At 38.2% G+C, this 26,925-nt stretch overlaps 1 protein-coding gene across 1 annotated transcript; it reads right to left on the bottom strand.

Moving 5' to 3' along the window:
* Vps4 (vacuolar protein sorting 4) lies at positions 1–26,543 on the bottom strand. Its single transcript, XM_053794696.2, has 8 exons — positions 26,398–26,543; positions 18,157–18,268; positions 16,790–16,931; positions 15,321–15,555; positions 11,910–12,177; positions 11,242–11,455; positions 8,907–9,135; positions 1–5,659 (listed from the first exon to the last, which is right to left on the bottom strand). The coding sequence occupies exons 1-8, from the start codon at positions 26,419–26,421 to the stop codon at positions 5,558–5,560; spliced, it is 1,326 nt and encodes a 441-aa protein (XP_053650671.1). The 5' UTR covers positions 26,422–26,543; the 3' UTR covers positions 1–5,557.
* Between the last annotated feature and the right edge of the window lie 382 nt (positions 26,544–26,925).

Raw genomic sequence — 26,925 nt, forward strand, 5'->3', positions numbered from 1 at the left:
TTCAAAACACACTTTATTTCAAATGTACGACCCATTTTTGAGTATGCAGTACCTACACAGAGCCCTCAACTATTAAACAAGGAATGAAACTTTATAAAGTCCAAAAAATTATCTTCAGATTTAGGCTGTGTTGAGGAGACAAACTTGAAAGTACAAAAAACAAGTGGGGAAATGATTATAACATACAAAACATTACGAGATATAAGTAGAGTACACAAGGATAGCCTTCTTACCAGAGATGAAATAGGAAGAGAAAGGCATGGTTAGAAATTACACATCTAAATATACCACTGGAATATCAGAAGGCATTTCAGCCTAAAAGTGTTAAATAAGTAAAAGAGAAACTAGAAAAATGACAGCAGAAGCATGCCCCAGTAAGTTAAAAAACAAAAAAATAGATATGATGGGTATTTCACATAACTTGGATGCAGGTTAGAGGTGGGATCAAAAGCATTTTCTCCCTTTTCCCCCACAAACTCAAACTAGGCAACTGCACACACTCACAATGGTTGATGAAAAAGTTCCAAAACTGATTCTATCACATTGTCATTGTATCTAACGAGCTTGGTGCACCAGGGTTTTTGTATGTCACTGTTTTGGTAGTGCCTTAAAATAAGTATAGAGTGAAATTGACTGGCTGTAGCCTTACAATAATAATAAAAAATCCTGTTGCACCAGGCCCTAATCATGAAATGTACTGTGCACCAAAGGAACAACTGCACTCTACTGGCATCTAGAAGCAATGTGATACCTTTTGAGGAGGAGAATCTTTAGATATCAGGAATGCATTCAGAAAATGCTCATGACTTTTGCAACCAAGTATTTTTACAATGAGTACGGTATACAATGGAACCTCTACTTACAAGTTTAATCCATTCCGAGACCTTGCTCGCATCTGGATTTGCTCATTTGCAGAGTCAATTTTCCCCTTTTTAATTAATTGAAATGGAATTAATCCGTTCCAGTGGAATTCCAGGCACGACAAAATACTTCACTAATTTCCCTAATATTAACTCTATGGCTTATTTATCTATCACAATTCATCTAATGACATAAACAATATTAATAACAGAAACCTGTTATATACACTAGAATGAATAAAATACATGTCATTACATACATAGCTAGTGGTGGTGAAAGTGGCCACTGGTGGTGTTGTGGTTTATAAGGCCACCACAGTGGCCATTCCTGCTGCTGACTGCATGTATAGAGAACCTAGGATAACCCAATAAAGTCAGACACTGCTGTTTCATGTTGTCTGCCACTGCTGCCTCGTGATGTCTACTCCTACTTTTGCTAGCGTGTTGAAGAGCTTTCCAATATATGAAAAATGAGGGGCAGTGCTAATCGGACAGGTACTCGACGGTGACGTCATTTATTTTCTCTCGAACATCGCCAAAGAGTCAAACATTTCTGCTACTCTGACCTCAATTTCAGTTACTCTTCGTCATGAAAACAATCAAAATCATATCTATTTCTGTAGTATATCTTCCATTCTATCAAATGAGACCAAAAAACGAGAATACAACCATAAAAACCATACGAAAATACAGTGGACCCCCGTCATTCGATACTAATCCGTTCCTGAGAGCTCATCGAATGTCGAAAATATTGAAAGTCGAATTAATTTTCCCCATAAGAAATAATGGAAATCAAATTAATCTGTGCAAGACACCCAAAAGTATGAAAAAAAAAATTTACCACATGAAATATTGAGTTAATACAATAGAATAATTACAATAACAATAGAATAATTGACACTTACCTTTAATGAAGATCTGGTGATGATTGATGGGAGGGGAGTGTCGAAGTTGTTACTGTTTAGAAGGGGAATCCCCTCCCATTAGGACTTGAGGTAGCAAGTCCTTTTCCGGGGTTACTTCCCTTCTTTTAATGCCACTAGGACCAGCTTGAGTCACTGGACCTCTGTCGCTGTTCCTTTAAGATTTGTCTAAAATGGGCCATAACATTGCCACTGTAATAGTCACCAGCACAGCTTGCAACAGCTGTGTTAGGGTGATTTTCATCCATAAAGGTTTGCAGTTCAACCCACTTTGCACACATTTCCTTAATTTTTGAAGTAGGCACAATGGAGTCCACAACTGGCATAGGCTTCTCAGGGTTAACCCCAAACCCTTCAAAATATTTCTTAATTTCCATACTAATTCTCACCCTTTTTATCACAGGGTTGGCACTAGAAGCTTTCTTGAGGCCCATGGTGACTTATTTTGCAGAAACAAGCACCAAAAACAGTGATAATTTGGATAATATGGAATGTACCGAATGTATCCTTAGATGCGTGCACACTGGCTGGCTTGTAAACACTGGCACACACGGGGCAGTTCAGGCCACACGTGGGCACATCTCATACAAATCGTATCGAATGTCGGGTTTTCCATCGAATGTCGAGGCGAAATTTTTGCGTTAAAATGCACCGAATGTCGATGCCATCGAATGTCAGGGGTCCACTGTATACTGCTAAGGGGAGGCTACATTAAGAAGCACCTTTCCATCATACATTGCTCAAATTTCAATAAGATAGTCCAACAAACAACTGAGATCTAATTCCCTAGATCAAAAGCAAGAACCCTTCACCAGCATCAAGGAACCTCCCTTGAGGCCCACTCTCAACTGGAAATTTCGCTCACGTCTGGAAGCAAAAAACTGACCGAGCGACTGCTCGTATCTGGAAAAACTCGCACGTGGATGCACTCGTAAGTAGAGGTTCCACTGTATTTGATAGTTCTGAGATGCATATTTTCTTCAATGTTCTTAATTATTTTCTTCAAAATGCTGTAGCATCAATTCCCAAGCATATTTTACCATAAAAAAGAAAAAGTATTTTCACATCTCTCAGATATTTTGGCAAGAAACACAAAAATAGTGCAGACCAATTATAATATATACTGTATCTAGAAAACTATTAATCATATGCCTATAAGTAACTAGGAAAAATATACTGTACATCAAAGCTTTTGCTTTCAAAGAAAGAGCGAGCTTCTTAAAATTATCTTTCACGTTTAGCAATTTTTTCTGTCACATATGCAGTTAATATTTGACAAACGAGATTACACCATAATCTCATAATCATACATATTTAAGAATGTAGTTGTAAATGATCACCGTAAGGTTACCTATAAACCCAGAATGCTCTAAACTTTAAAATTAAGGCCTGTATCGAATCATCAACTATCAGTTAAACTGTGAAATTTCATTTATGCATTAAGTTTGTTATAACCACACCATCATAGTGTTAAGGTGAAATTCAATGATTTCCTCCAAATTGAGTAACAATTCTGCTAAAAGTAGGTTGAAAGAAGCCATGCATGTAATTTCAACACATTAAAATGGCAAAAATACCAACACTAATATATACACTAGACAAAGAATACAGTCAGATTACCGTCATTACAAGAAATTACTTGACTGATGCACTAGATGATGAGGTTATACGTTTGTGTTATTACATACACTAGACTTAGACCTAAATACATACACCAATAGTCAGTGCTACTAGTGACCACAGGCAGACAAGTGTTTGACAAATCAAGACAAGAATAACATAGTATTTCATCTGAAGTTTAACACAAATTAAAGAAACATATGAGGGAAATGCTAAGAAGGATGGAAGAAAGGGGAGGGGAGAAAGAGAGGGAATGGAGGAGGAGGTAAGAGGAAATGAAGGAGGGGGAGGCAGAAAGGAACGAAGGAGAGGAAAGTAGATAGGAATCAAGGGGAGGCAAAAGAGTGGGAAGTGGGCATGAATAAAGGAAAGGGAGGTAGGACAAAATAGAGAAGTAAGTAGAAATGAAGGAATGGGAGGTAAAAATTATATAAGTGGGGATGAAGGAGGTTGAAAGAGAATGAAGAAGCTGGAGACAGGACAGAATGAAGGAGAGGGATATAGGATAGAATAAAGGAGGGAGATAGGATAGAATGAAGAGGGAGAAAGGAGGGAGGTAAGAGAGATTGAGAGGGATACTAGGGAATAAAGGAAAGGGAGGTAGGAAGGAATGAAGGAGAAGTGGGAAGGAATAAAAGATAAGGAACCATAAAGGAATGGAGGAAGGAGTGAATGAAGTTAAGTGGAAAGAGGGAGGGAGTCAAGTAGGATGACAACCACTTTCTAAAACAAAACTTAAAAAAATATTCTAGTGGAAGATTGAGACACTTATGCAGCATATGGGAATCTTTATTCAGGAAACGTTTCGCCACACAGTGGCGAATTGATGGACTGAACACATCGACTCCAGGTTGAGGGACTGATTACCTCATTCTCCTCCTCTCCTTACGCCTTCCTCTTTGTATTGGACTGATGTGTTCAGTCCATCAATCAAGATTGATGGACTGAACACATCGACTCCAGGTTGAGGGACTGATTACCTCATTCTCCTCCTCTCCTTACGCCTTCCTCTTTGTATTGGACTGATGAAGCCACTGTGTGGCGAAACGTTTCCTGAATAAAGATTCCCATATGCTGCATAAGTGTCTCAATCTTCAACTTGTCGGTTTTTCAAACCATTCATCACAAATATTCTAGTGTTTTACTTACCTGTTTCCAGCACAGTATTTTTTTCAATAAATAGCAAGGTGCCTAAGCAGAAATCTGTCTTAACACCTAGGTCAACACACACCCACTTCACTCTTATGCATAACGAATAATTCAAAGAATCGCTCTATACATTATCTATGAAGGCATTAGGCACAATTTATATAATTTCATTATTAAAAATAATAAAAGTTTTCATCTTTATGGAAAAGAAAATCATCAAACTGTATTATGCAAAAGTTAATCTTAACCTCGTAAACAAAGCACAGTAATAATCACGACCTGCTGTACATTGCAGGCCAAACTAAACTGTTGCCATATACAAAATACATAACATGTACAAGAGTTTTCTAAGGTTTACAAAAGAATGCACTAAATTAACAGTAGCCTTTAAGTAGATATTCTATAAGTTATTTATTAGTCACATAGATATTGCATGTACTGTACATAGTAATCTTACATCAGTATAGAATGAATATTTAAACTTATTCTACAAATAAATCATTATATATTTTTAAAACAAAAATTTATTTAAAAAATTAAAAGAAAAAATTTGGTTTGCTTATTCAATCACAAGGAAATACAGAAAAATAATTTACAGTTTTAGGTATCATATGATTATTTAAATTTTGTAAATTAAAGGCATTCATAGTAGAGAAACAAGAAAACAAACAAGCATTTAGATAAAACATGATTCCTGTGTAACAAGGGCCACCCTCTGCAACAACAATCCCGTACCTTACACACATTACAGTTATCATATGTCTATAGAACATCTACTGATTTAACAGTTTGCAAAACAGAATCATTGGTGGCTCATTCTCAATGCTAGATCTGTACAGTATAGGTTTCAATGATGAATTATTTCATTAAATACAAACTCTTTAAAATAAATATACAAATGTTGTAGCTTAAGCAATAGTACAACAGCTGAATTTACTAATTTCCTAGAAAATCTTTGTATATGTACTTCTCTCTTTATTGAATAACAATGGACTACTGTAATTTTTACCCTTCTTGACCAAAATCCTCGGTAAATTTGCGCAATTTCTCCAGGTCCTCAGAATTGACAGATGGCTTCGAATCTGCTAGAGAACGCAGCATGTCTCTCTGGTAAAGACGAACAGAAATTAATACATCTACTTTCACTAAGGTATTAGAAGAAAAAATTTACTTTTTAAAGTATGTTTGTAATACAGCAAATAAAGGAGGTATCCCTGATCAGGTGCTCTAGTTTATTCCACAAAATAATTGAAAAAATATATAGCGATGTACTCGTTTACCGACGACTCGGACTTATGAGGGCTCTCTGATGAGTATTCATACCTAATAATGTATATTAGAGCTGATTTCCTCTATTTTGTTTATTTTAATATACAGTACACTACTGTATAAACATTTAAAAATGTTATAAATGGTGCAAAGGCGACATTAAAATAATATCAAAGATGATTGACACAAACTCACTACCATTATAGTATGCTCCTCACTTAGCGACGAATTCATTTAACGACATGGTCTTAGGAATGGAACTCCATCATTAAGTGAGGAGAAGCTGTACTCTCCTGCTTGCACCACATAACAGTATCTAACATTAAACACAACTAAAATACAGAATGTGTATATTCCCAATCATTAAAATACTAAACACTACAACAAAGAAATAAGACCATATAAAATTGATAAAAGCAAGTAACATTACCAAAACTAATTCAGCGCACATTAATAAATTATGTACAAAAAATTCAGCTCACAAATAAGTACAGTACCTTCGGTACTATCAGTCCTCACCAGCTTGAAGCCACTAATGAGAATAAAAATAGATGAAGACAAGAAAAGGCTCCAGATAGATCTGGACAAACTTCAAGACTGTTTGGGTGAATGGTAGCTTGAATTCAACCCCAGAAAATGGATGGCACTGAACACTGAGGAAGAGGCAAGAAGACTGGACACAGAGTACACTTGGGGACAGAGGCTGCAGGAAATGCTCGTCTGGCAAATCTAAGAATAGCTTTCATTAATCTCAAAGAGCCATTCCGGACACTATACAGCACATCAGGCCCATCTTGGAGTGTGCGGCATCAGTATGGAACCTACACTTATAATAGCATGTTAATAAATTGGAGAAAGTGTACAGGTATGCAACAAGGCTTTTTCCAGAACTAAGGGGTATGAACTACGAGGAAAGGCTAACAGAACTGAATATGACACTGGAGGACAGAAGAACTAGGGAAGACATGATAACAGCATACAAAATACTCAGAGAAATTGATAAAGTGGACAAGGATAGGCTGTTTGAAAGGTGAGAGCCAGGACATAGCTGAAAGTAAGACACAAATGAGGCACAGAGATGTCAGGAAGTATTTCTTCAGTCTTGGATTGGTCGGAAAGTTGAATAATCTTGATGAAGTGGTGGAAGCAGGCTCCATACATAGGTTTAGGGGTAGATAAAATAAGACCCACAAGGTTAGCAGGAAGTAAATCTGGTAAGCAGGAATTATAAATATCATTTATGTATAAGTAGTTATATGTACATTACTATATAACCAGCTGTTAACCCTTTCAGGGTTTCCAATGTACTAGTACGGCTTACGCACCAGGGTTATTGACGTACTAGTACACCTAAATTCTAGCGCCTTCAAATCTAGCAAGAGAAAGCTGGTAGGCATACATATGAAAGGATGGGTCTGTGGTCAGTATGCGCAGTATAAAAAAAATCCTGCAGCACACAGTGCGTAATGAGAAAAAAAAAAACTTTGACCGTGTTTTTGGTTTAAAATAGCAACTTTGCACTGTATTTTCATATGGTATTTATGGTTGTATTCTTGTTTTCCTGGTCTCATTTTACAGAATGGAAGACATATTACAGAATTTGAGATGATTCTGATTGGTTTCACAATGTAAAGTACCTTGAAATTGAGCTCAAAGTAGCAGAAATGTTCGCTTTATGCCAAAGTTCAAAAGTAAACAAATCATGCCATGCGTCCAATACACGTCAACTGATGAGTCTAATATTCTTTCACAAGTGCGCTGATATTATTTATACCATTTCTACACTAATGCAGTAGTCTGCATAACAGTAAATCTTCAATTTTTTGTGAGAATAAAAATTCAAAGTGGAAAGCAAAAGAAATGTAAGAGGGGCCTGGGGACATGACTAATGAACAGAGGAAATGTTATTTTAGTGCCAGGAGTGTCTGTCTTGTTTATTCTGGACCCTATTTGGAAATTGGCATCTTTTGAAATTTGTGTGAAATTGGCAAAATTGCTAATTTCTGAACACTTTATTGGATAGTTGAAATCGGTAAATGGGTGGTTTCTTGTACTCATTCGATAGAAAAAATGGAGTTCTAGCAAAATAGTTATGATTTTTGTCGACTCGTACACTGGAATTGGCTGAAAATAGGGCTCAAAGTAGGTGAGATCGCCAATGCACAAACATTGTCGAGACCGCTAACTTCACGAGAGCCTAATTCCGTAAGTTTTCCATCAAATTTCGTACTTTTGGTGTCATTATGACCGGGAAAAGATTCTCTATCTTTTCATTAGAAAAAAAAATTTTCCCCGAAAAATTTTCAACGCTGAGAACAAGTTTAGGAGGGGGCCTCTCGACCCTGAAAGGGTTAATCATTATCCTGTATATGAGTAAAAGTAAAATGCCAAACCTGTGAGAGTCATTCGGTGTTGAATGGGTGGTTAATGTTAAGAGGTTAAAAGAAGAATAAGTGCCAAGGGTTAGGACATAATGTACGTATGTCAAATAAGGGATGTATTTAAGGTTGACTTTTAAAGAGGAGATACAATAAGAATGGCAAGGCACCAAAGGATGGGTTGAAAACAGCATCAGCTGTTTTGATAAATGAAGCAGCTTAAAAAAAATGTGTCACATTAGTATGACCTGGCTACTCTCACGAAGTTGTTCAGGCTACTCCATAAGTAGACGAATGATGGTGTAAGCCGACAGATATTTAGAAAAGACATTATGTTTGCAATGACACCTTTACTCTCTTTTTTCATCCATGATTGAATTTCACAAAAGTGTCATGTTTTGCAGCAAACATAGTGTCTTTCTCATTACTACTCTACAAGATGACCATGGGTGAGCATAGTATGACTAAACAATACACACATCTTCATGCTCAAGCCCCTACCTCTCAAAATATTCTTTTAACACCTCCTTGGATGTCCCCTAAACAAAAATCCATTTGCTCCTATATTTATGCACTTTCTTAATCAATTTATCTTGCTCAATGTTCTAGATGATCACACCATCTCAACAGTTAACTCGTATCAACCAACCAAAACTGAAAAGGACTCAAGCACTGGAGCTCACAAACACAAAATAGCATCAGCTTACCATTGAGACAATTGGTTCCATTAGCCTGTCACCAGGTACCTGTTCCCATGTCATTTCCATAGCTCCTGGCTCGCCTGGAGAGCATGGCATAAGGAAATCTTCTATAATCACATTGGGGTCTTCTCGTGAGGGGCCACGCACATATCTGAAGTGCGTGGCAGTTTGAACTTTTCGAACTGGCTGCATCAAAGCATCACGTACCACAATACTGATATCTGCTCCGGAGTACCTGTGGAAAATTATTTACATGGTTATTATACTATAGCAACTGACTGCAATCAGCGAATACAAGCACTGTAGTAAATTTTACTGCATGCAACTGCTTCTCACTGTATATACTATACATAAAATTTGACCCACCAAACAGAGTTTCATCACACGCATTAAGTCAATTACATGTTATCCTGGGTTGCATTAAGTTAACACAAATATAAATTAACCAACAATATACAGTATTTATTATAGGTTAATGACAATAACATAAATACACCAGCAGCCAACTTATGTCTAGTAGCAAGGAACACCATCACTGCTTAAATTGTTGATAACCCCGAACTCTCTGTTTAAGATGGAGGATAAGATAATATAGGCTTCACCAAATAAAAAAAGCTTATCAAACAGTATTTTCCCCATGGTACCAGTTCTGTGTATGTTATATTATAATACTCAAAAGTTTGTGCCTTGTTGTTAAATGACATTTTTTTATTGGAACTGTTAATATTCATTATTTCTTAAAGACACTCCCAATGTATTCAAATCATCTACCTAACTATTACAGGCACACTCTCATAATACCTTACCTGGCTTAACAAGGTGGTCAGTCATAATTTAATTCTGCCAAAAATGTTAACAAAACACTATGACATTTATGTGCTTTTAGAAAATAAAAATTTATTTATTATATATTTAACCCTTTGATCACTGATGAATGGTTAGTTGGCTACACACATTTTCAATATTTACTAACAAGAGTGTGTATAAATCTGTAATGGAGGGTGAACAAATCTGTAGTGGAGAGAAGACAGGGTAGGCGTCGGCCTAGGAAAGGTTGGAGGAAGGGGATAAAGGAGGTTTTGTGTGCAAGAGGCTTGGACTTCCAGCAAGCATGCATGAGTGTGTTAGATAGGAGTGAATGGAGACAAGTGGATTTTAGAACTTGACATGCTGTTGGAGTGTAAGCAAGGTAATATTTATGAAGGGATTCAGGGCAACCGGCAGGGTGGACTCGAGTCCTGGAGATGGGAAGTACAGTGTCTGGACTCGGAAGGAGGGGTGTTAATGTTGCAGTTTTAAGTGAAGTGTAAGCGTGCCTCTGGCAAGACAGTGATGGAGTGAATGATGATGAAAGTTTTTCTTTTTCGGGCCACCCTGCCTTGGTGGGAGACGGCTGATGTGTTAATATAAAATAACACAATAATACTAATGATTTTGAAAATCATTGCCCAAACAGCCCAATTAAACATCAAATTTCCTAAACTGACAAGGAAATGCCATAAGAAATACTACTTAAGAAATACACAGAAAAATAAAGAGTACACTGAATCCAAGTACTGTACAAGATTCTTAAACTTACTCATCTTCTCGTGTGTATGGACAAAGAAAAGAACAGCAACTATGTGAGACACTTAAAAGATTTTTGTGAAGCAGTTCCCAAGTCATAATTCTTTTTCATGGGCAAATATTCTTGCTAGAGGACTTATGCATTTTTTCTTGCAAATGCAACAGTGGAAGGAAAATTAACTTTTGCTTGTATGTACATGCTTGCCATTTTACTCATCTGTACAGATAAAAATATCTATATGAAGTCATTTAGAGGAAACTATCAATTCCTGCAGACAGTGTCTGTTCAACCTAACTGTGATAGCTATTTAAGCCTGCAAGCAGCAACAGCCTGATTGATCAGGCAGTTAATACTATTCTGTCACTTTCTCTCGAACTAGGATCTCTTAAATAGGAAGAAGATAACAAAGATAAAAGAGGTAGGTAGGTCAGAATTAACAGAACCCATTAAAATATAATGCTATGCTTTTTTAGCAAATAAATAAAGTAAGTTTCAATAACATAATATAAATTATCAGGTCCAGAACTGCAATTCCATAAAGGCATTAACTTCCATATTTAACATTTACATTTTCATATCTAATTAATTAAATGAAGTACAGACAGACCCAAAAATAACACTGAGGTTATGAGCCAATATTCTATTATTAACAAATTCAACAACTTTAAAAAATATAATGATTTTTCTTTAGAATATCTGGTCTTAAAAATAATTTTTATGTAGAGACAAGAATTCTTTACACCACGTTAGACAAAAAACTTATCTGTTACTTACCCATCAGTTTTAGACCCTAGTAAACGGAAATCATCCTCTGTGAGACTGTGCGGTGTATCACCCAAGTTAAGCTTGAACATACTAGTACGAGCATGTTCCTCTGGTAGGGGAATGTAAATTCTCTTTTCAAACCTTCTCCTAATAGCTGAATCCAGGACCCATGGGATGTTTGTGGCTCCCAAAACTAGAACGCTATCATTTTGGTTGCCCACACCTGATAATAAAATGTCATTAACTTAACCTATCTAACATTTTCTAAAGTATTAAAAGGCTCATATGTAATAATCGAAGAAAAACTCTGTAGATCCTCATACCAGTGAATAAGGTCATACTTAAGGATGAAAAGACTTTCAGTTTAAAATATAAATCTAATCAGCTTTCCAAACAAACCTTACAATTAATACCACCCAAAAAATAAATGAAAATGAATAGGCAATGCAGCATTAAAAATTATTAGAAAAAGGCCTGAACATCTAGAGCACCAAATTCCTCACAGAACACCAGCATAGATCTATACAGACAGCAAAGAAGATTTATTTAATTATATATAGCTTATAAATTAGGTATCTAGTAAACAGATAATGCAAAACTATTTTCTTTTTTAATATTCTGGCCGTCTCCCACCAAGGCAGGGTGGCAGATAATACTATGGTGCTCTTTGCACTTACCTTGCATTTGAACAAGGAACTCTGTTTTAATTCTCCGGGCTGACTCAGACTCCTGCTCTGATCTTGATGCACAAAGTGAATCAACCTCATCAATGAAGATAATTGAAGGTCGATGTTCACGAGCCATCTCAAACAATGTTTTGACATGCTGCTCTGATTCACCAAGCCATTTTGAGACTAGATCTGCTGAAGACACACTGAAGAATGTGGAGTTGTTTGCTTCAGTTGCTACAGCTTTGGCCAAGTAAGTTTTACCGGTACCAGGAGGCTGTATAGATTCAGGGTTAAAATAAAAAATTAATTCCTCAACAATAACTCAGTTCTTTAATTAGTTCCTAACTGATTATGCAATGGTATCTGGAGGGACATCTAAACTGTCATATCTGAGTGCCTTTGCAAAGACAGTGATTATGTATGAGTGATGGTGAAAGTAATGAATGATGATGAAAGTTTTTTCCCACCCGACCCTTTTCATTCTCCCTGCCACACACCCTTCTCCCCCCTCCTCCCCGGTTCACCCGCAGCGCACTCTTTGTGCGTCACCCTGCCTCGGTGGGGAATGACCAACATGTTAAAAAAAAACAATTGAAAAAATTAACTTTGGCAGCAGCAGCAATTACTGTAATAGTTTATGATGTGAATGACAGCTAATAAAATTTAAGGTATGGCTCATCATGGTGTTGGAGTGTGAGCTAGGCAACACTTATGAAGGTATTTAAAGAAATTGATTAGCAAGATTAAAGTCCTGGAGGTAAAAAGCATAGTGCCTGCATGCTGGAGGGGTGTAGATGTTGCATGATAAGAGGGTCATTTGAATTGTGATGTCTGCACACTTTTGGCAAGACAGCTATTTAATGAATAACAGTAAATGCATTTTCTTTTGTAGATTGCCCTACTTGGTGGGAGATGGCCAGTATGTTAAAAAATGAGAAACAAGAAATGTGATAAATATCACAGCCAAGGACAATGTGGATAAACCCAAGTAAGAATACTGAATATAAAGAAATACATGTAGTTTAATTGAAAGGTTACAAACAATTATATAATCAAACTACAGGAAAGTAGATTATATTCAACTGTTATTTTACCTCAAGAAGGCATGTATCAGACATGTCCAAATTGCTGTGTATAATAAAGGTTATAAAATTCCTACAATTTAGTGCTATCTTTCCAAACATCAAACTGTTTAATGTAACTTAAAATTATACTGCAGTTCTGTCTATGCTGAGTCACTGCATCACTATAAAACTTTGGGTATGAATCTGTGGAATTGGAGGTCCAGTTTAAATATTTTTTTTTTTTTATTATCACACTGACCGATTCCCACCAAGGCAGGGTGGCCCGAAAAAGAAAAACTTTCACCATCATTCACTCCATCACTGTCTTGCCAGAAGGGTGCTTTACACTACAGTTTTTAAACTGCAACATTAACACCCCTCCTTCAGATTGCAGACACTGTACTTCCCATCTCCAGGACTCAAGTCCGGCCTGCCGGTTTCCCTGAACCCCTTCATAAATGTTACTTTGCTCACACTCCAACAGCACGTCAAGTATTAAAAACCATTTGTCTCCATTCACTCCTATCAAACACGCTCACGCATGCCTGCTGGAAGTCCAAGCCCCTCGCACACAAAACCTCCTTTACCCCCTCCCTCCAACCTTTCCTAGGCCGACCCCTACCCCGCCTTCCTTCCACTACAGACTGATACACTCTTGAAGTCACTCTGTTTCGCTCCACTCTCTCTACATGTCCGAACCACCTCAACAACCCTTCCTCAGCCCTCTGGACAACAGTTTTGGTAATCCCGCATCTCCTCCTAACTTCCAAACTACGAATTCTCTGCATTATATTCACACAACACATTGCCCTCAGACATGACATCTCCACTGCCTCCAGCCTTCTCCTCGCTGCAACATTCATCACCCATGCTTCACACCCATATAAGAGCATTGGTAAAACTATACTCTCATACATTCCCCTCTTTGCCTCCAAGGACAAAGTTCTTTGTCTCCACAGACTCCTAAGTGCACCACTCACCCTTTTCCCCTCATCAATTCTATGATTCACCTCATCTTTCATAGACCCATCCGCTGACACGTCCACTCCCAAATATCTGAATACATTCACTTCCTCCATACTCTCTCCCTCCAATCTGATATCCAATCTTTCATCACCTAATCTTTTTATCCTCATTACCTTACTCTTTCCTGTATTCACTTTTAATTTTCTTCTTTTGCACACCCTACAAAATTCATCCACCAATCTCTGCAGCTTCTCTTCAGAATCTCCCAAGTGCACAGTGTCATCAGCAAAGAGCAACTGTGACAACTCCCACTTTATGTGTGATTCTTTATCTCTTAACTCCACGCCTCTTTCCAAGACCCTCGCATTTACTTCTCTTACAACCCTATCTATAAATATATTAAACAACCACGGTGACATCACACATCCTTGTCTAAGGCCTACTTTTACTGGGAAATAATCTCCCTCTTTCCTACATACTCTAACTTGAGCCTTACTATCCTCGTAAAAACTCTTCACTGCTTTCAGTAACCTACCTCCTACACCATACACCTGCAACATCTGCCACATTGCCCCCTATCCACCCTGTCATACGCCTTTTCCAAATCCATAAATGCCACAAAGACCTCTTTAGCCTTATCTAAATACTGTTCACTTATATGTTTCACTGTAAACACCTGGTCCACACATCCCCTACCTTTCCTAAAGCCTCCTTGTTCATCTGCTATCCTATTCTCCATCTTACTCTTAATTCTTTCAATAATAACTCTACCATACACTTTACCAGGTATACTCAACAGACTTATCCCCCTATAATTTTTGCACTCTCTTTTGTCCCCTTTGCCTTTATACAAAGGAACTATGCATGCTCTCTGCCAATCCCTAGGTACCTTACCCTCTTCCATACATTTATTAAATAATTGCGCCAACCACTCCAAAACTATATCCCCACAGGCTTTTAACATTTCTATCTTTATCCCGGCTGCCTTGCCCCCTTTCATTTTACCTAATGTTTAATAATAAATAATGAAACCAGTTAGCCGGACTTTAGTCCTGGAAATGGGAAGTACGTACAATGCCTGAACTTTAAAGGAGGGGTTTGGGATATTGGCAGTTTGGAGGGACATCTAAATTGTCGTATCTGAGCGCCTCTGCAAAGACAGTGATTATGTGTAAGTGATGGTGAAAGTGATGAATGATGATAAAAAAATTTCTTTCTTTCTTTCTGGGTCACCCTTCCTCGGTGAGAAATGGCCGACGTGTTAAAAAAAAAATTAAGAATGCTAGAAAAAAAATCCTTTGTAAGTGTGTGCATGTGTGTACTTGACTAACTGAATCTTTGAATTATGAAACAACAGTAGTGATGGTAAGAATATGAAAAGTCTTACCCCAAAGAGCAAAATTCCCCTCCATGCTGTTCTTTTGCCAGTGAACATTTGGGGAAACTTGATTGGTAGAATGACAGCTTCTTTGAGAGCTGCCTTGGCTCCCTCCAGTCCAGCCACATCATTCCACCTAACATTGGGCTTCTCAGCCACAATTGCCCCTTCCAGTTTGTTTTCCATTTTCTTTTTGGCAGGGTCTGAATCATCATCTGAATCTGAATCTTTGCTGCCCCTTTTCCTGTACAAATTATATTGGAAAAACAAGATGCTGAAATTTTGGCACAAATTACATAAAAATTTATAATGCTTAATAAAATTAATAAAGATTTATAGCTTTCTAACTTTCAAACATTGCATTGTCTTAGGTTATAGAAAGGTCTCTAGTATGGTCATTTACAAACAATTATTTACAAATAAGAATAGTAGGTAGAGGTATCATTTAAAGTACTGTATACCTTTGAATATAGGCACACATACCTGACAAACACAAGGCAAGATTCAAAGTGAGACAAACTAATAGGCTGAGGAAAGGTAACAAGTAATTTCCCAGACATTAGTTTGCAGAACTCATACTGTTTTCAATAATGTTTCTGCAAGCTGTCATTGGAATGCAAGGATTAATTCTTTCTGAAAAGACTGCTAGGGAGTGTGATGGTGAGTGATTACATCTTTGGGGTCACCCTGCCTTGGTGGGAAATGGATATGTTACTAGAATTTAGAACAGGATTTACCAAAACCTTATCCACTAAGCACAACCTTTTCGTATCAAAACTTAAATAATTTACGAGTAATTCTATTTTATTCACTAGAAAGTGCTAAACCCATAGAGGTCATACAGTGCCTGGGAAATGAAGCTTATGGTTTTGCTTGCTAATTTTACTGCCTCAGTACACTGCCTACTTTACTTCATATTATTTTCCACTACTTCTCCAATCTTTCTTAAATCTACTTTAATTAGATCGGTGTTTACAATAAACTTTCCATTTTTCCTTGCGCTTTACATTGCACTTCCCAACACTGACATTCACTTGCCATTTAAATCCAGTTTACTAACTTATTCAAGTCAGCCTGCAATCTCTGGTATTTAAGAAGTTGCAAAACTGCTTCTTTGTTTAATGTCACTAGCAAATTTCTGTGCTTTATTGTACTTCATAACCCACTCTCTTTGTCATCTACATGCAGTATAACAACAATTCTGATGACAAGACAGACCCTTATGCCATGCCACTTATGCTTAACCATCCCAGAGATTTTCTGTAATGGAAATATTTGTAATAAGCTCTACAGCCACCACTGGGCAAATTGATTTCCAAGGTCAATATTTGACAGCAGCTTTTCTTGAAATTTAAAAAATATGGAAACAAAGAACAAATTATTCACAGCAATATATTCTGTATGCCAGTATTTAGGACAATAGCTTTTCTTGAAAATTAAAATGGGACTGAAAATTTTTTTTTTATACAGTTACTCACCCTGAATTTCCTTCTCCAGTTTTCACAGGCTTTTTTTTCTCCTTATTCTTGCTAATATATTCTTTGAGTTTTTCAGCACGATCCAGGTATTGTTTACACTTGCCTCGAATACTGTCTCTTGCTCGCTCATTTGGAACTTCATCTGGAATATAGAGTTAACTTCAACACTTACTCACAGTTTAAACTCAATCATAAATAAATAAAATGAAGTTAATTGTATAAGAGGCAAAGCGTATAACATTCATTTTGGCATCTGCTATCATGGGCATGCACAATGACACAGGATATAAAAGACTGATAAGAAAAATTTCTTAGCACTATTAATGACAAAAACAAAAGGCCATAGGAATTAACTAAAGAAAAGTTATATACTTAAAGAATGCTAAAACGTTTTTGTTCATAGTAATAAAAGAATGAAATATTACAAGATGAGGTAGTAAGTGCTACAATCACTTCTAACTTTTAAGGAATCTGGAGAACTAAGGCATCAGCTCTGGAGAGGTTAGGGAAAATGACAAATGCTATGCTGATATTACAAAAAAAAGTGAAGGGTAGACCCTCTAAATTAGAGGCTTGTCCCCTTAGAGATGCTGTTGTAAAAACTACATAAGAGGCCATTAGAGAAAAGTAGATAAAACACTTGGAAAGTAAAAAACTATTTGTTGTCACCTGTAATTTTAGATAATACTGAAAGCCTTATTACTTTCATACAATACTTCCACAAAACAAAACAGAGCTAAGGGGAATGTCCTACAAAGAAAGGTTAAGGGAAATCGGCCTGACAACACTGGAGGACAGGAGGGTTAGGGAAGACATGATAACAACATACAAAATACTGCGTGGAATAGACAAGGTGGATAGAGACAGGATGTTCCAGAGAGGGGACACAGAAACAAGGGGTCACCATTGGAAGTTTAAGATGCAGATGAGTCAAAGGGATGTTAGGAAGTATTTCTTCAGTCATAGAGTTGTCAGGAAGTGGAATAGCCTAGCAAGTGAGGTAGTGGAGGCAGGAACCACACTTAGCTTTAAGATGAGGTATGATAAAGCTCATGAAGCAGGGAAAGAAAGGACATAGTAGCACTCAGTGAAGAGGCAGGGCCAGGAGCTGAGTCTCGACCCCTGCAACCACAATTAGGTGAGTACAATTATGTGAGTACATACTTCTTCAGCCATAGAGTTGTCAGGAAGTGGAATAGTCTGGCAAGTGATGTAGTGGAGGCAGGAACCATACATAGTTTTAAGACGAGGTATGATAAAGCTCATGGAGCAGGGAGAGAGAGGACCCAGTAGCAGTCAGTGAAGAGGTGGGGCCAGGAGCTGAGTCTCGACCCCTGCAACAACAAATAGGTGAGTACTTGACTTACATTTCATAGCATGAAGAAAATACTCCACTGCAGATTCATAAAGTCTCAGTGCCTCTGCATAGTTCTTGCTTTTGTCTTCTTCTGTAGCCTTTGTGACCAAGTCAATTGCTTTCTGCAACAAATATGAAAAGGCCAAAACATTTCAAAATTACAAGATATTGATTTATAATTAAATTTAATGGCTTAAATTGAATTTTTAATATTACACCAAACTTTCCTACTAAAATATATATTTATAACTAACCAAGAAATATTTGGTACCATAATTATAACAGGCAAAGCATAGACCTGTTAAAATTTTGGCGAGTTTAGCTTGTATAATACTGTAAAGGTAATTTCCATACAGCAATTAGGTAGCCTTTACCACCTCTTCCTTCCTCACCTGATCACTGCTGAATGACTGTTTAATAATAATTCTCCAACTGATAGTTGCATTGTCACCTCTCAACCCATGAAATTTGGAAAGATCAAATGTGTATGCTCCATTAAGGAAGAGTAGTATTTAAACCACGTGCTAGCTTCTAGTTATTGTGCCTGACTCTTGATACATCTGTACAGATACAGAACATCTCAATACACTCTAATATACTACTTTTTTTAATTTAAAGGACGTGAGAATGGGAAGTACTTTAAGAGGGGCAAAAAAGAGAGGTAACAAAAAGTAAAGGTGAAAAAGGAGGGTAAGCAAGAGAAGGAGGCAAGAGAATGGAGCAACAAAGGAGGGGTGTGCAAATGAGAAGAGGCAAAAGAGAAGAAACACTATAGGCAATGGTAAAAGGAGGGGCACCAAAAGTAGGAGGGGTAACAAAAGGAGAGGCACAAGCAATTACCCTTCCTTTTGATGTACTCCTTACATCTCCTTGGCACAAATAACAACATTATTTAGGATAGAAAAGTCAATACCTTCTCACACCTACTTATGGCACTTGAGAGTTCAGGGATGGTGTGCATGTCCATGCCACAAAGCATATGCTACTTAATAAGGTTCCATACGTTCTCTCTCAGATTTAAGTTAGTGAGTTAGCTGGCCAGTCATTAAAGAAGGAAATTTCAAAATCAATTAACCAATCTATTATGTCTTTGGATGTACTATGGCAAGGGGCACCAAACTGAATAAAAAAAAATTCCCTGACACTTCTTGAAACTGTCAACAAATAGTCTGCTAACATTGTACTCATTCACATCCATACTGATGATAGCTACTCTAAATTCTGCAACAGCTAACTAACACCTAGGTAATAATTTATGGCTACAGTAGGTGAATAACGGAAATAGGTGTATGGAGAGTTGCCTATGTCTCACCCTTGGCAGGGTGAGACATTAATGAGCAAATTTTGTACAACAGGTCCACAGAAACTTCAAGGGATATTTAATGAGTTGGAAAGAGGCACATCTTGTCATCACAGAATCTGATCTTAGATATTGAAAATGCCTCAAAGATTCATTCACTGCTGTCACCAACACGGATCGAAGAGGCTTAAGGCTATAACACGTTGAAAACACCAGAACAATTAGTATTTAACCAAGTTAAGCCACACCTACCTAACAGATGACCTCACAGGCTGCCTGATACCGCCTCATACCTTACTCGTACTATGTAACTTTTATCAGACCATTACCCAGCCTTACATTTCACATTTTACCTATATATAAAATGTCATTTTTAATCTTTTTTATGATAAAAGCAATCACAAGATCAAAATATTTTTTAATATATCCTAGTGCTTGCTCATGTCTTTCTAAATAATCACTAAATCCCATCCCTGGCAACACACCCCCCCACTCTTCATAGATCTAAACTTACTCCCTGTTCAGTACATCCACACTTACTACTGTGCAATCTACATCTACAGGACCTTAAATTCCAATATTAACCTTGACCTAAAATGCTTTCTTGATAGTTGTGACAGAACCCACAGGCACAACACCAGACACAAACATCTCTATGACATTCCCCGTGTCCGACTAAACCTTTACAAAAATTCAATGTATGTCAAAGGCCCTAAAATCTGGAACACCCTACCTGAAAATTCCAAAACTGCAGACACATTCATCACCTTCAAAACTACCATCAGAAAACATCTTATCTCCCTGATACACCCTGTCAACTAATAATACGAATACCACCTGGTGGTTCACACTTACACTCACTCACCCATTTGACCATAAACATAAATATCAATCTCAATCTCAAAATAATGAATCTTAACTAGTCATAAGTTGGCCTGTGATACTCCAATACTGAAACTATGTATAGTAACAAAACAAAAGCATTCACATTGCTAAACTCACAACTAGTATTTAGTCACTTAGCCATAATACCAACTTACCTCAAAATTTTGTAATATTTTAAACTTAAGATTTAATATAAGTCTGCCCGAAATGCCTAGCCATGCTAGGTGTTCTAGTGGTACACTCTGTAATTATTATTTTACTACATGTAAACCACACAATAACCAAATTCTGTAAACTCAGCATTGAAATCCTTATAGAGAATAAACTTTGAATTGAAATCACTTGATGGTATATCTAGTACAAGAGGGGCCCAACATGTACAGCCCCTGTTTCTGGTGTTCAATGTTTTCATTGGCTTTCAATTGAGCCATTGTTCCAGCTGCTGGTGACAACTGCCAACAGTGGAACATATTGAACAATGGTTCAATTTGAAGCCAATGAAAATGTGGAACACTGAAAAGAAGGTGCTGTATATGCAGGGCCCTCCTGTACCAAGGTTTATACTCTAAGAACTCTTCCATGGCTAATAGGTAATTAAGTAAGTTTATTCAGGTATACACAAATACAGTCAAAACCCTGCCAATGAATGCCGAATTTATGACATAACCCTAACTCCACTAGACTTTGAGAAAGCCATTGACGACATGCCTATGCACTCAACCCCAGGCCCAGACTTGTGGAACTCGGTGTTCATTAACCCTTTGACTGTTTCAGGCCCCTCTTTGAAACTGTCATTCTATGTCGCCAAATATTCGAAAAAAAAAATTATTTTTTCTTATGAAAATGTTAGGAATATTTTTGTGAGCGTTTTAAGCCTAAAAAAAATTTTTGCCATCAGTACTTACCGAGAAATAGAGCCGCAAAGTTTGCAGAAAGTGACGTGTGTACGGCAACAGCGGCAACTGCCGCCCAGTATTCTTTTATTTACTCTAATTCAAAGGTTTCTTGCATTTTTCAATATTTTTCTGTTCCAGGTAACTTATGTGGCCTGTGAGACCAATGTAAGGTGCATTCTTCAAATATACACTCATTGTTTACAACACAATAACAGAACAAACTTTATCACTATTAGTTTGTGTATACACTTTGTTTACACAAACAAACAATACAAAACAATGTTTATTACTATTGTTCCATAATATATATACATATGTACAGTCACTAAACACGTTCCTAGAACTGTTGCAGCTTGTGGAACTCTTTGAAACATGGGTATATGCAGAGGGGCACTTCACACTCCTCACACATAAAACGAGTGTCTCTGCGTGTTTGTGGGCGTTTTGTGGTATGCATACATACATAACACCTCTTCTGAGCATTTTTCTTGGCAGTAGTAGGAGGCAGTTGTATGGGGTAGTGATCACCAGGCCTGAAACGAGATGGTGTGTGTGGGCACTGGTCTATTGCAGGAGTTGCTCCTTGGTACTTTGCAATTATTTGTCTGATTACTGACAGGCAAAATTCACCATATTTTGGTGTTTTGTTGGTCTTCAACTTGTATATGTTATAAGCATTTAGCATAGAGATATCAACAAGATGGAAAAAAAGTTTTATATACCACTTATAACTCTTGCGTACACAGTCTGCAAACCCAATCTGCATGTCACATTTGTCCACTAAGTGCATATTGAGGTTGTAGTCCATGACAGCTGCAGGCTTTAGAATGGGTTCATTGGTCTCTCTGTTGTCCCTGCCACTGGGTACCATTTCATTTCTGTGAACTGATGTCAACAATGTGACATCACGTTTGTCATGCCACCGAAATGCCATGATGTCATTGGCAGCAAAGGCTTGCACCTCACCTCTGCGAGTGCCAGTGTCGAACCTTGGCATATGTTTACGATTACGATGCACTGTGCCACACACATCTGTCAAGTTCACTCGCAAGAAATCACTGAGTAAGGGGCTTGTGTACCAGTTATCAGTAAATAACATATGCCCCTTACCAAGATATGGTTCCATCATTGTTCGAACCACATCACCAGAGATACCCAATAACTTCATGGTATCTCTCAAAGTATTACTGCCAGTGTACACAATGATATCCAGAACTAGACCACTTCTGCAATCACACAGTACAAATAGCTTTATACCAAAGCGTTTCCTCTTGCTTGGTATATATTGCTTGAATGAGTCTTCCTTTGAATAAAATCAAGGACTCATCAATAACAAGCTTCCTGAAGGGATAAAAATACATGCAGCACTTTTGTTTCAGGTACATAAACACATTTATGATCTTATATAACCTGTCGCTTCTGTCAGGCCTGGTTTTGTCTGAAAAGTGTAACATACGTAACAGTATCAGGAAACGATTGACACCTATAATGTCACTAAAACCTGGAGTTGAAATCAGGCGTTCTGTTGCCCAGTATGTGGTGACAGTGTGCTTATACATATGTGGCATAAGCATTATTGTGGCAAAAAACAGGTACATCTCTGCCACAGTTGTCTCCTTCCACTTGTGTAGCCGTGATTTTGGTGAGAGAATTGTATTTGCCATGGTGTAATCACAGTATGTGTTTGTTTCCCTGACAATGATGTCCATCAGGGGTTCATCGAAGAATAACTCAAAGCAGTCCAGTTCACTGGCATTGTTCCCAAGTGGACAAGATGGCTTTATTCCACTTTGTGTTTCATCAAAGTCATGGGGACTGGGAACAAACTCGTCACTGTCCTGCCAATCCCAGATGCGGTCTGCTGGTGGGGTCTGGATATTGTACCGTGGTTGTGGTTGTGCAGGTTGTGGTTGTGCAGGTTGTGGTGGTGCAGGTTGTGGGAGTGTGGGGTAGGGTGAGGCTGGTTGTTGTGCAGAGTCAGCAGCGTGGGTAGTAGCATGGCCCGCTGATGGTGCCACATGGGCCGTGCCACTCTAACTATCACCACCACTGCCTGCTCCATCACTCACATCATTCATACCCATCGTTACAATATCGTCATCTTCACTATCAGGTCGTGGTGTAGGGCCACGGGATGTGCTCCCAGAGTTTCTCCTTCCCCTTGGAGCAACATATGAAACACTACCAGACCGCATGCTACGTCGTACATACTGCCGCTTCACTGGGGAATATTCACTCTCACTGTCACTAGAACTGCTTTCAATGACCTTGAAATCACTATCACTATCACTATCACTGCTAACATCTGGGTGTTGTACACGACCAAATAGTTTCCTCTTTCATCCTGGTACAGGCGAACGTGAACGTGAACAAGCCGGCCCAGCACCAGAGGTGGAAGGTTGTGGGTCATCTGGGTTTTCATCACTAATTACGTTATCCTGGGCACTTTTTCCGGTAACACTCACTTCAAAACCCTGGAATTCACTGTCACTGACATTTTCATCGCTGTTAGAGCTATCACTTGGGAACAAAAGACCTCCAATCCGCCGAGGAGTGAGGAACTTCTTACCGAGAGGCATGGTGAAAATGGACTAACAACATGGCGTTCCCACAATGCACCACTGGGTCCCAGATTTTTTTCACAGGGTGCACACTGACCACTGAGACCCATTCTCTCTCATGTAGGCCTACCAGGCCTTTCCCGCTTGATTTGAAGCCGCTAGAATTTGTGCGTATAAATATGTCAGAAACATTGGCTCGTAAGATGTATTTATACGTCGGAAACAGTCAAAGGGTTAAACACTGCAAGAAACCCCTCTCATGGGCCCTAAGTATGCTATAAAGAAGGAGCTTAGACACAGGCGAGATTCCACAGTCACTAAAAACAACAGATATAGCCCCACTCCATAAAGGTGGCAGCAAAGCAGTAGCTGAGAACTACAGGCCAATAGCTTTAACGTCCCATATCATAAAACTCTTTGAAAGAGTTCTAAGAAGCAGGATAGCAGACCACCTGGACTCCCAAAAATTGCACAACCCAGGGTGACATGGTTTCAGAGAAGGTCGCTCCTGCCTTTTGCAACTGCAAGACCACTATGATATAGTCCTAGATGCACTGGAAAACAAAATGCAGATGTAGTATACACAATTTTTGCAAAAGCCTTTGACAAGTGTGACCATGGTGTAATAGCACACAAAATGTGTGCTAAAGGGATAACTGGCAAAGTAGGCAGATGGATCTTCAACCTCTTAATCAATCGCACACAAAGAGTAGTGGTAAACAGAGTTAAATCAGATGCTGCCATAGTGAAGAGCTCTGTCCCACAAGGCACAGTACTCCCACCTATCCTGTTTTTTATTCTCATATCAGACATAGACAGAGATGTAAACCATAGCACTGTATCATCCTTTGCAGACGATACTAGGATCTGCATGAGTGTCATCCAGTGAGGACACGGCAAAGCTCCAAGAAGATATAAACCAAGTTTTCCAATGGGTAACAGAGAACAATATGATGTTCAATGAAGACAAATTCCAACTATTCCGTTATGGAAAACTGGAGGAAATAATAATTAGGTCTACTGAGTATACTACAAACTCTAATCACATAATAGAGCGGAAAAGTAATGTGAAGGACCTGGGTGTGGTAGTGTCCGAAGACCTCACCTTCAAGGACCACAACAATGCCACTATCACATCTGCTAGGAAACTGATAGGATGGATAATGAGAACATTCAAGACAAGAGATGCTAAGCCAACGATGATCCTTTTTAAATCACTTGTTCTCTCTAGGCTAGAATACTGCTGTACATTGATATCCCCATTCAAGGAAGGTGAAATTGCAGACATAGAGAATGTACAGAGTACCTTTACTGCACGTATAAGTTGCATCAAACACCTTAACTACTGGGAATGCCTGGAAGCACTTGACTTGTACTCACTGGAGTGCAGGCAAGAGAGATATATGGTAATCTACACCTGGAAGATTCTGGAGGGACTGGTCCCTAATATGCACACAGAAATCCCTCCATATGAAAGCAAAAGACTTGGCAGGTGATGCAACATACCCCCTGTGAAAAGTAAGGGCATCACTGGTACACTAAGAGAAAGCGCAACAAGTGTCCGGGGCCCAAGACTGTTCAACAACCTCCCACCAGCAATAATGGGCATTACCAGTAGGCCCCTGGTTGTCTTCAAGAGGGAGCTGGACAGATACTTAAAGTTGGTGCCAGATCAGCCGGGCTGTGGTTCATACGCTGGATTGCGCGAGGCCAGCGGTAACAGCCTCGTTGATCAGGCCCTGATACACTGGGAGGCCTGGTCATGGACCAGGCTGCGGGGGCATTGATCCCCAGTATACCCTCCAGGTAGGTAGGTAAATCATACATAGCAGCATATAATAATAATAATAATAATAATAACACATTTATTTCTACAAGTACATGTACAAGGTATACAGCCATAGCTGACATCAATGACAAACTAATATACAGAAAGACACTTGTTATGCTGAGCATTTCCTGCAAATTAGGTCAATTTTGTCCCAGGATGCGACCCACACCAGTCCACTAACACCCAGGTACCCATTTTACTGATGGTGAACATAGACAACCGGTGTAAGGAAACACACCCAATGTTTCTACCTTCGCTGGGAATCAAACCCGGACACTCAGCGTGTGTAGCGAGAGCTTTAGCCACCAGGCCACGGGTTAGGATACATAATAAAAAAATAGCTTGTCAGAGAAGCTTGCAATGAAATCCACCTCTTGCATTATAACTGCCCAAATAAAATTAATTTAAAAAATGTAAATTGCTTGCCTGATGTAACTAAAGAAGATATTTTCTAAAACAAAACTTATGAAAATACTTTTCTGCCCATAAAATATTGTCACTAATTTACTTCAGAAATATAATACTATGATAACATGTTCTCTTTAATCAGTAGATACTGGTTTTAATGCCATAACTAGTATAATATGACATAATATGGTATATAATACAAAAAAGTAACATTCTTGTGTAGAATCAAATATTTCCGTTTGCCAATCAAGACAGAGCAGAGGATCGGCAATCATTAATTTTCTGAGAGCATCTCTTATATACTTTATAATCAAATTATAACACTTGAGCTTGGTATGATATATCACTGCGCTCACGTGTCATTATTTACCTGCAATGCAGACGTAGAGGCCATTGCAATAGCCTTCACCGTGTCTTGGTGATCCCTGAATCTCTGGTTTTTGGTTATAAATGAATGACGTAACAAATAGTTTCGGATGGAGAATACTGAAATTTTTACAAAAGAGCATCAAACTTTCTTACGTAATCTCCATATTTTACCAATGTTAAAAACCAATAAAATTATTAAATTCTATGTGATTATAACTTGGTTTACTTATACTTTTGGTAAACACAGGCCTGTGACATAGATGACGTCACCATCACGAGGAAGGCGGCAACTTTAAAACTTTAAGTTTATCACCAGCCTGATAGTGAACACCTGTCACTCATTGATGGATACTTTTATCACTAATAAAATGTTGCAGTACAGTTCCTGAACCCATTACGTGCCTTTGTAATCTGCTGACTACCACCTACAAGATGTGTGCGGAATATATAATAAAACTATCAAGTTAGAGACAGTTCTTGACTTCAAATCACTGCACACACAAAATATATAATAATCAGAAAACATACA

Source organism: Cherax quadricarinatus, chromosome 73, assembly GCF_038502225.1.
Source record: "Cherax quadricarinatus isolate ZL_2023a chromosome 73, ASM3850222v1, whole genome shotgun sequence".
Taxonomy (NCBI): domain Eukaryota; kingdom Metazoa; phylum Arthropoda; class Malacostraca; order Decapoda; family Parastacidae; genus Cherax; species Cherax quadricarinatus.

Bases quoted from the DNA above. Each gene is read 5' to 3' on its own strand.
- Vps4 (XM_053794696.2), bottom strand. From the start codon at position 26,421: ATGGCCTCTACGTCTGCATTGCAG. The intron at 11,456-11,909 runs GTAAGTGCAAAG...TTTTATTATCAG, and splicing joins GTTCCTTGTTCAAATGCAAG to GTGTGGGCAACCAAAATGAT. The intron at 9,136-11,241 runs GTAAGTAACAGA...AATTTTCCACAG, and splicing joins CTAGGGTCTAAAACTGATGG to GTACTCCGGAGCAGATATCA.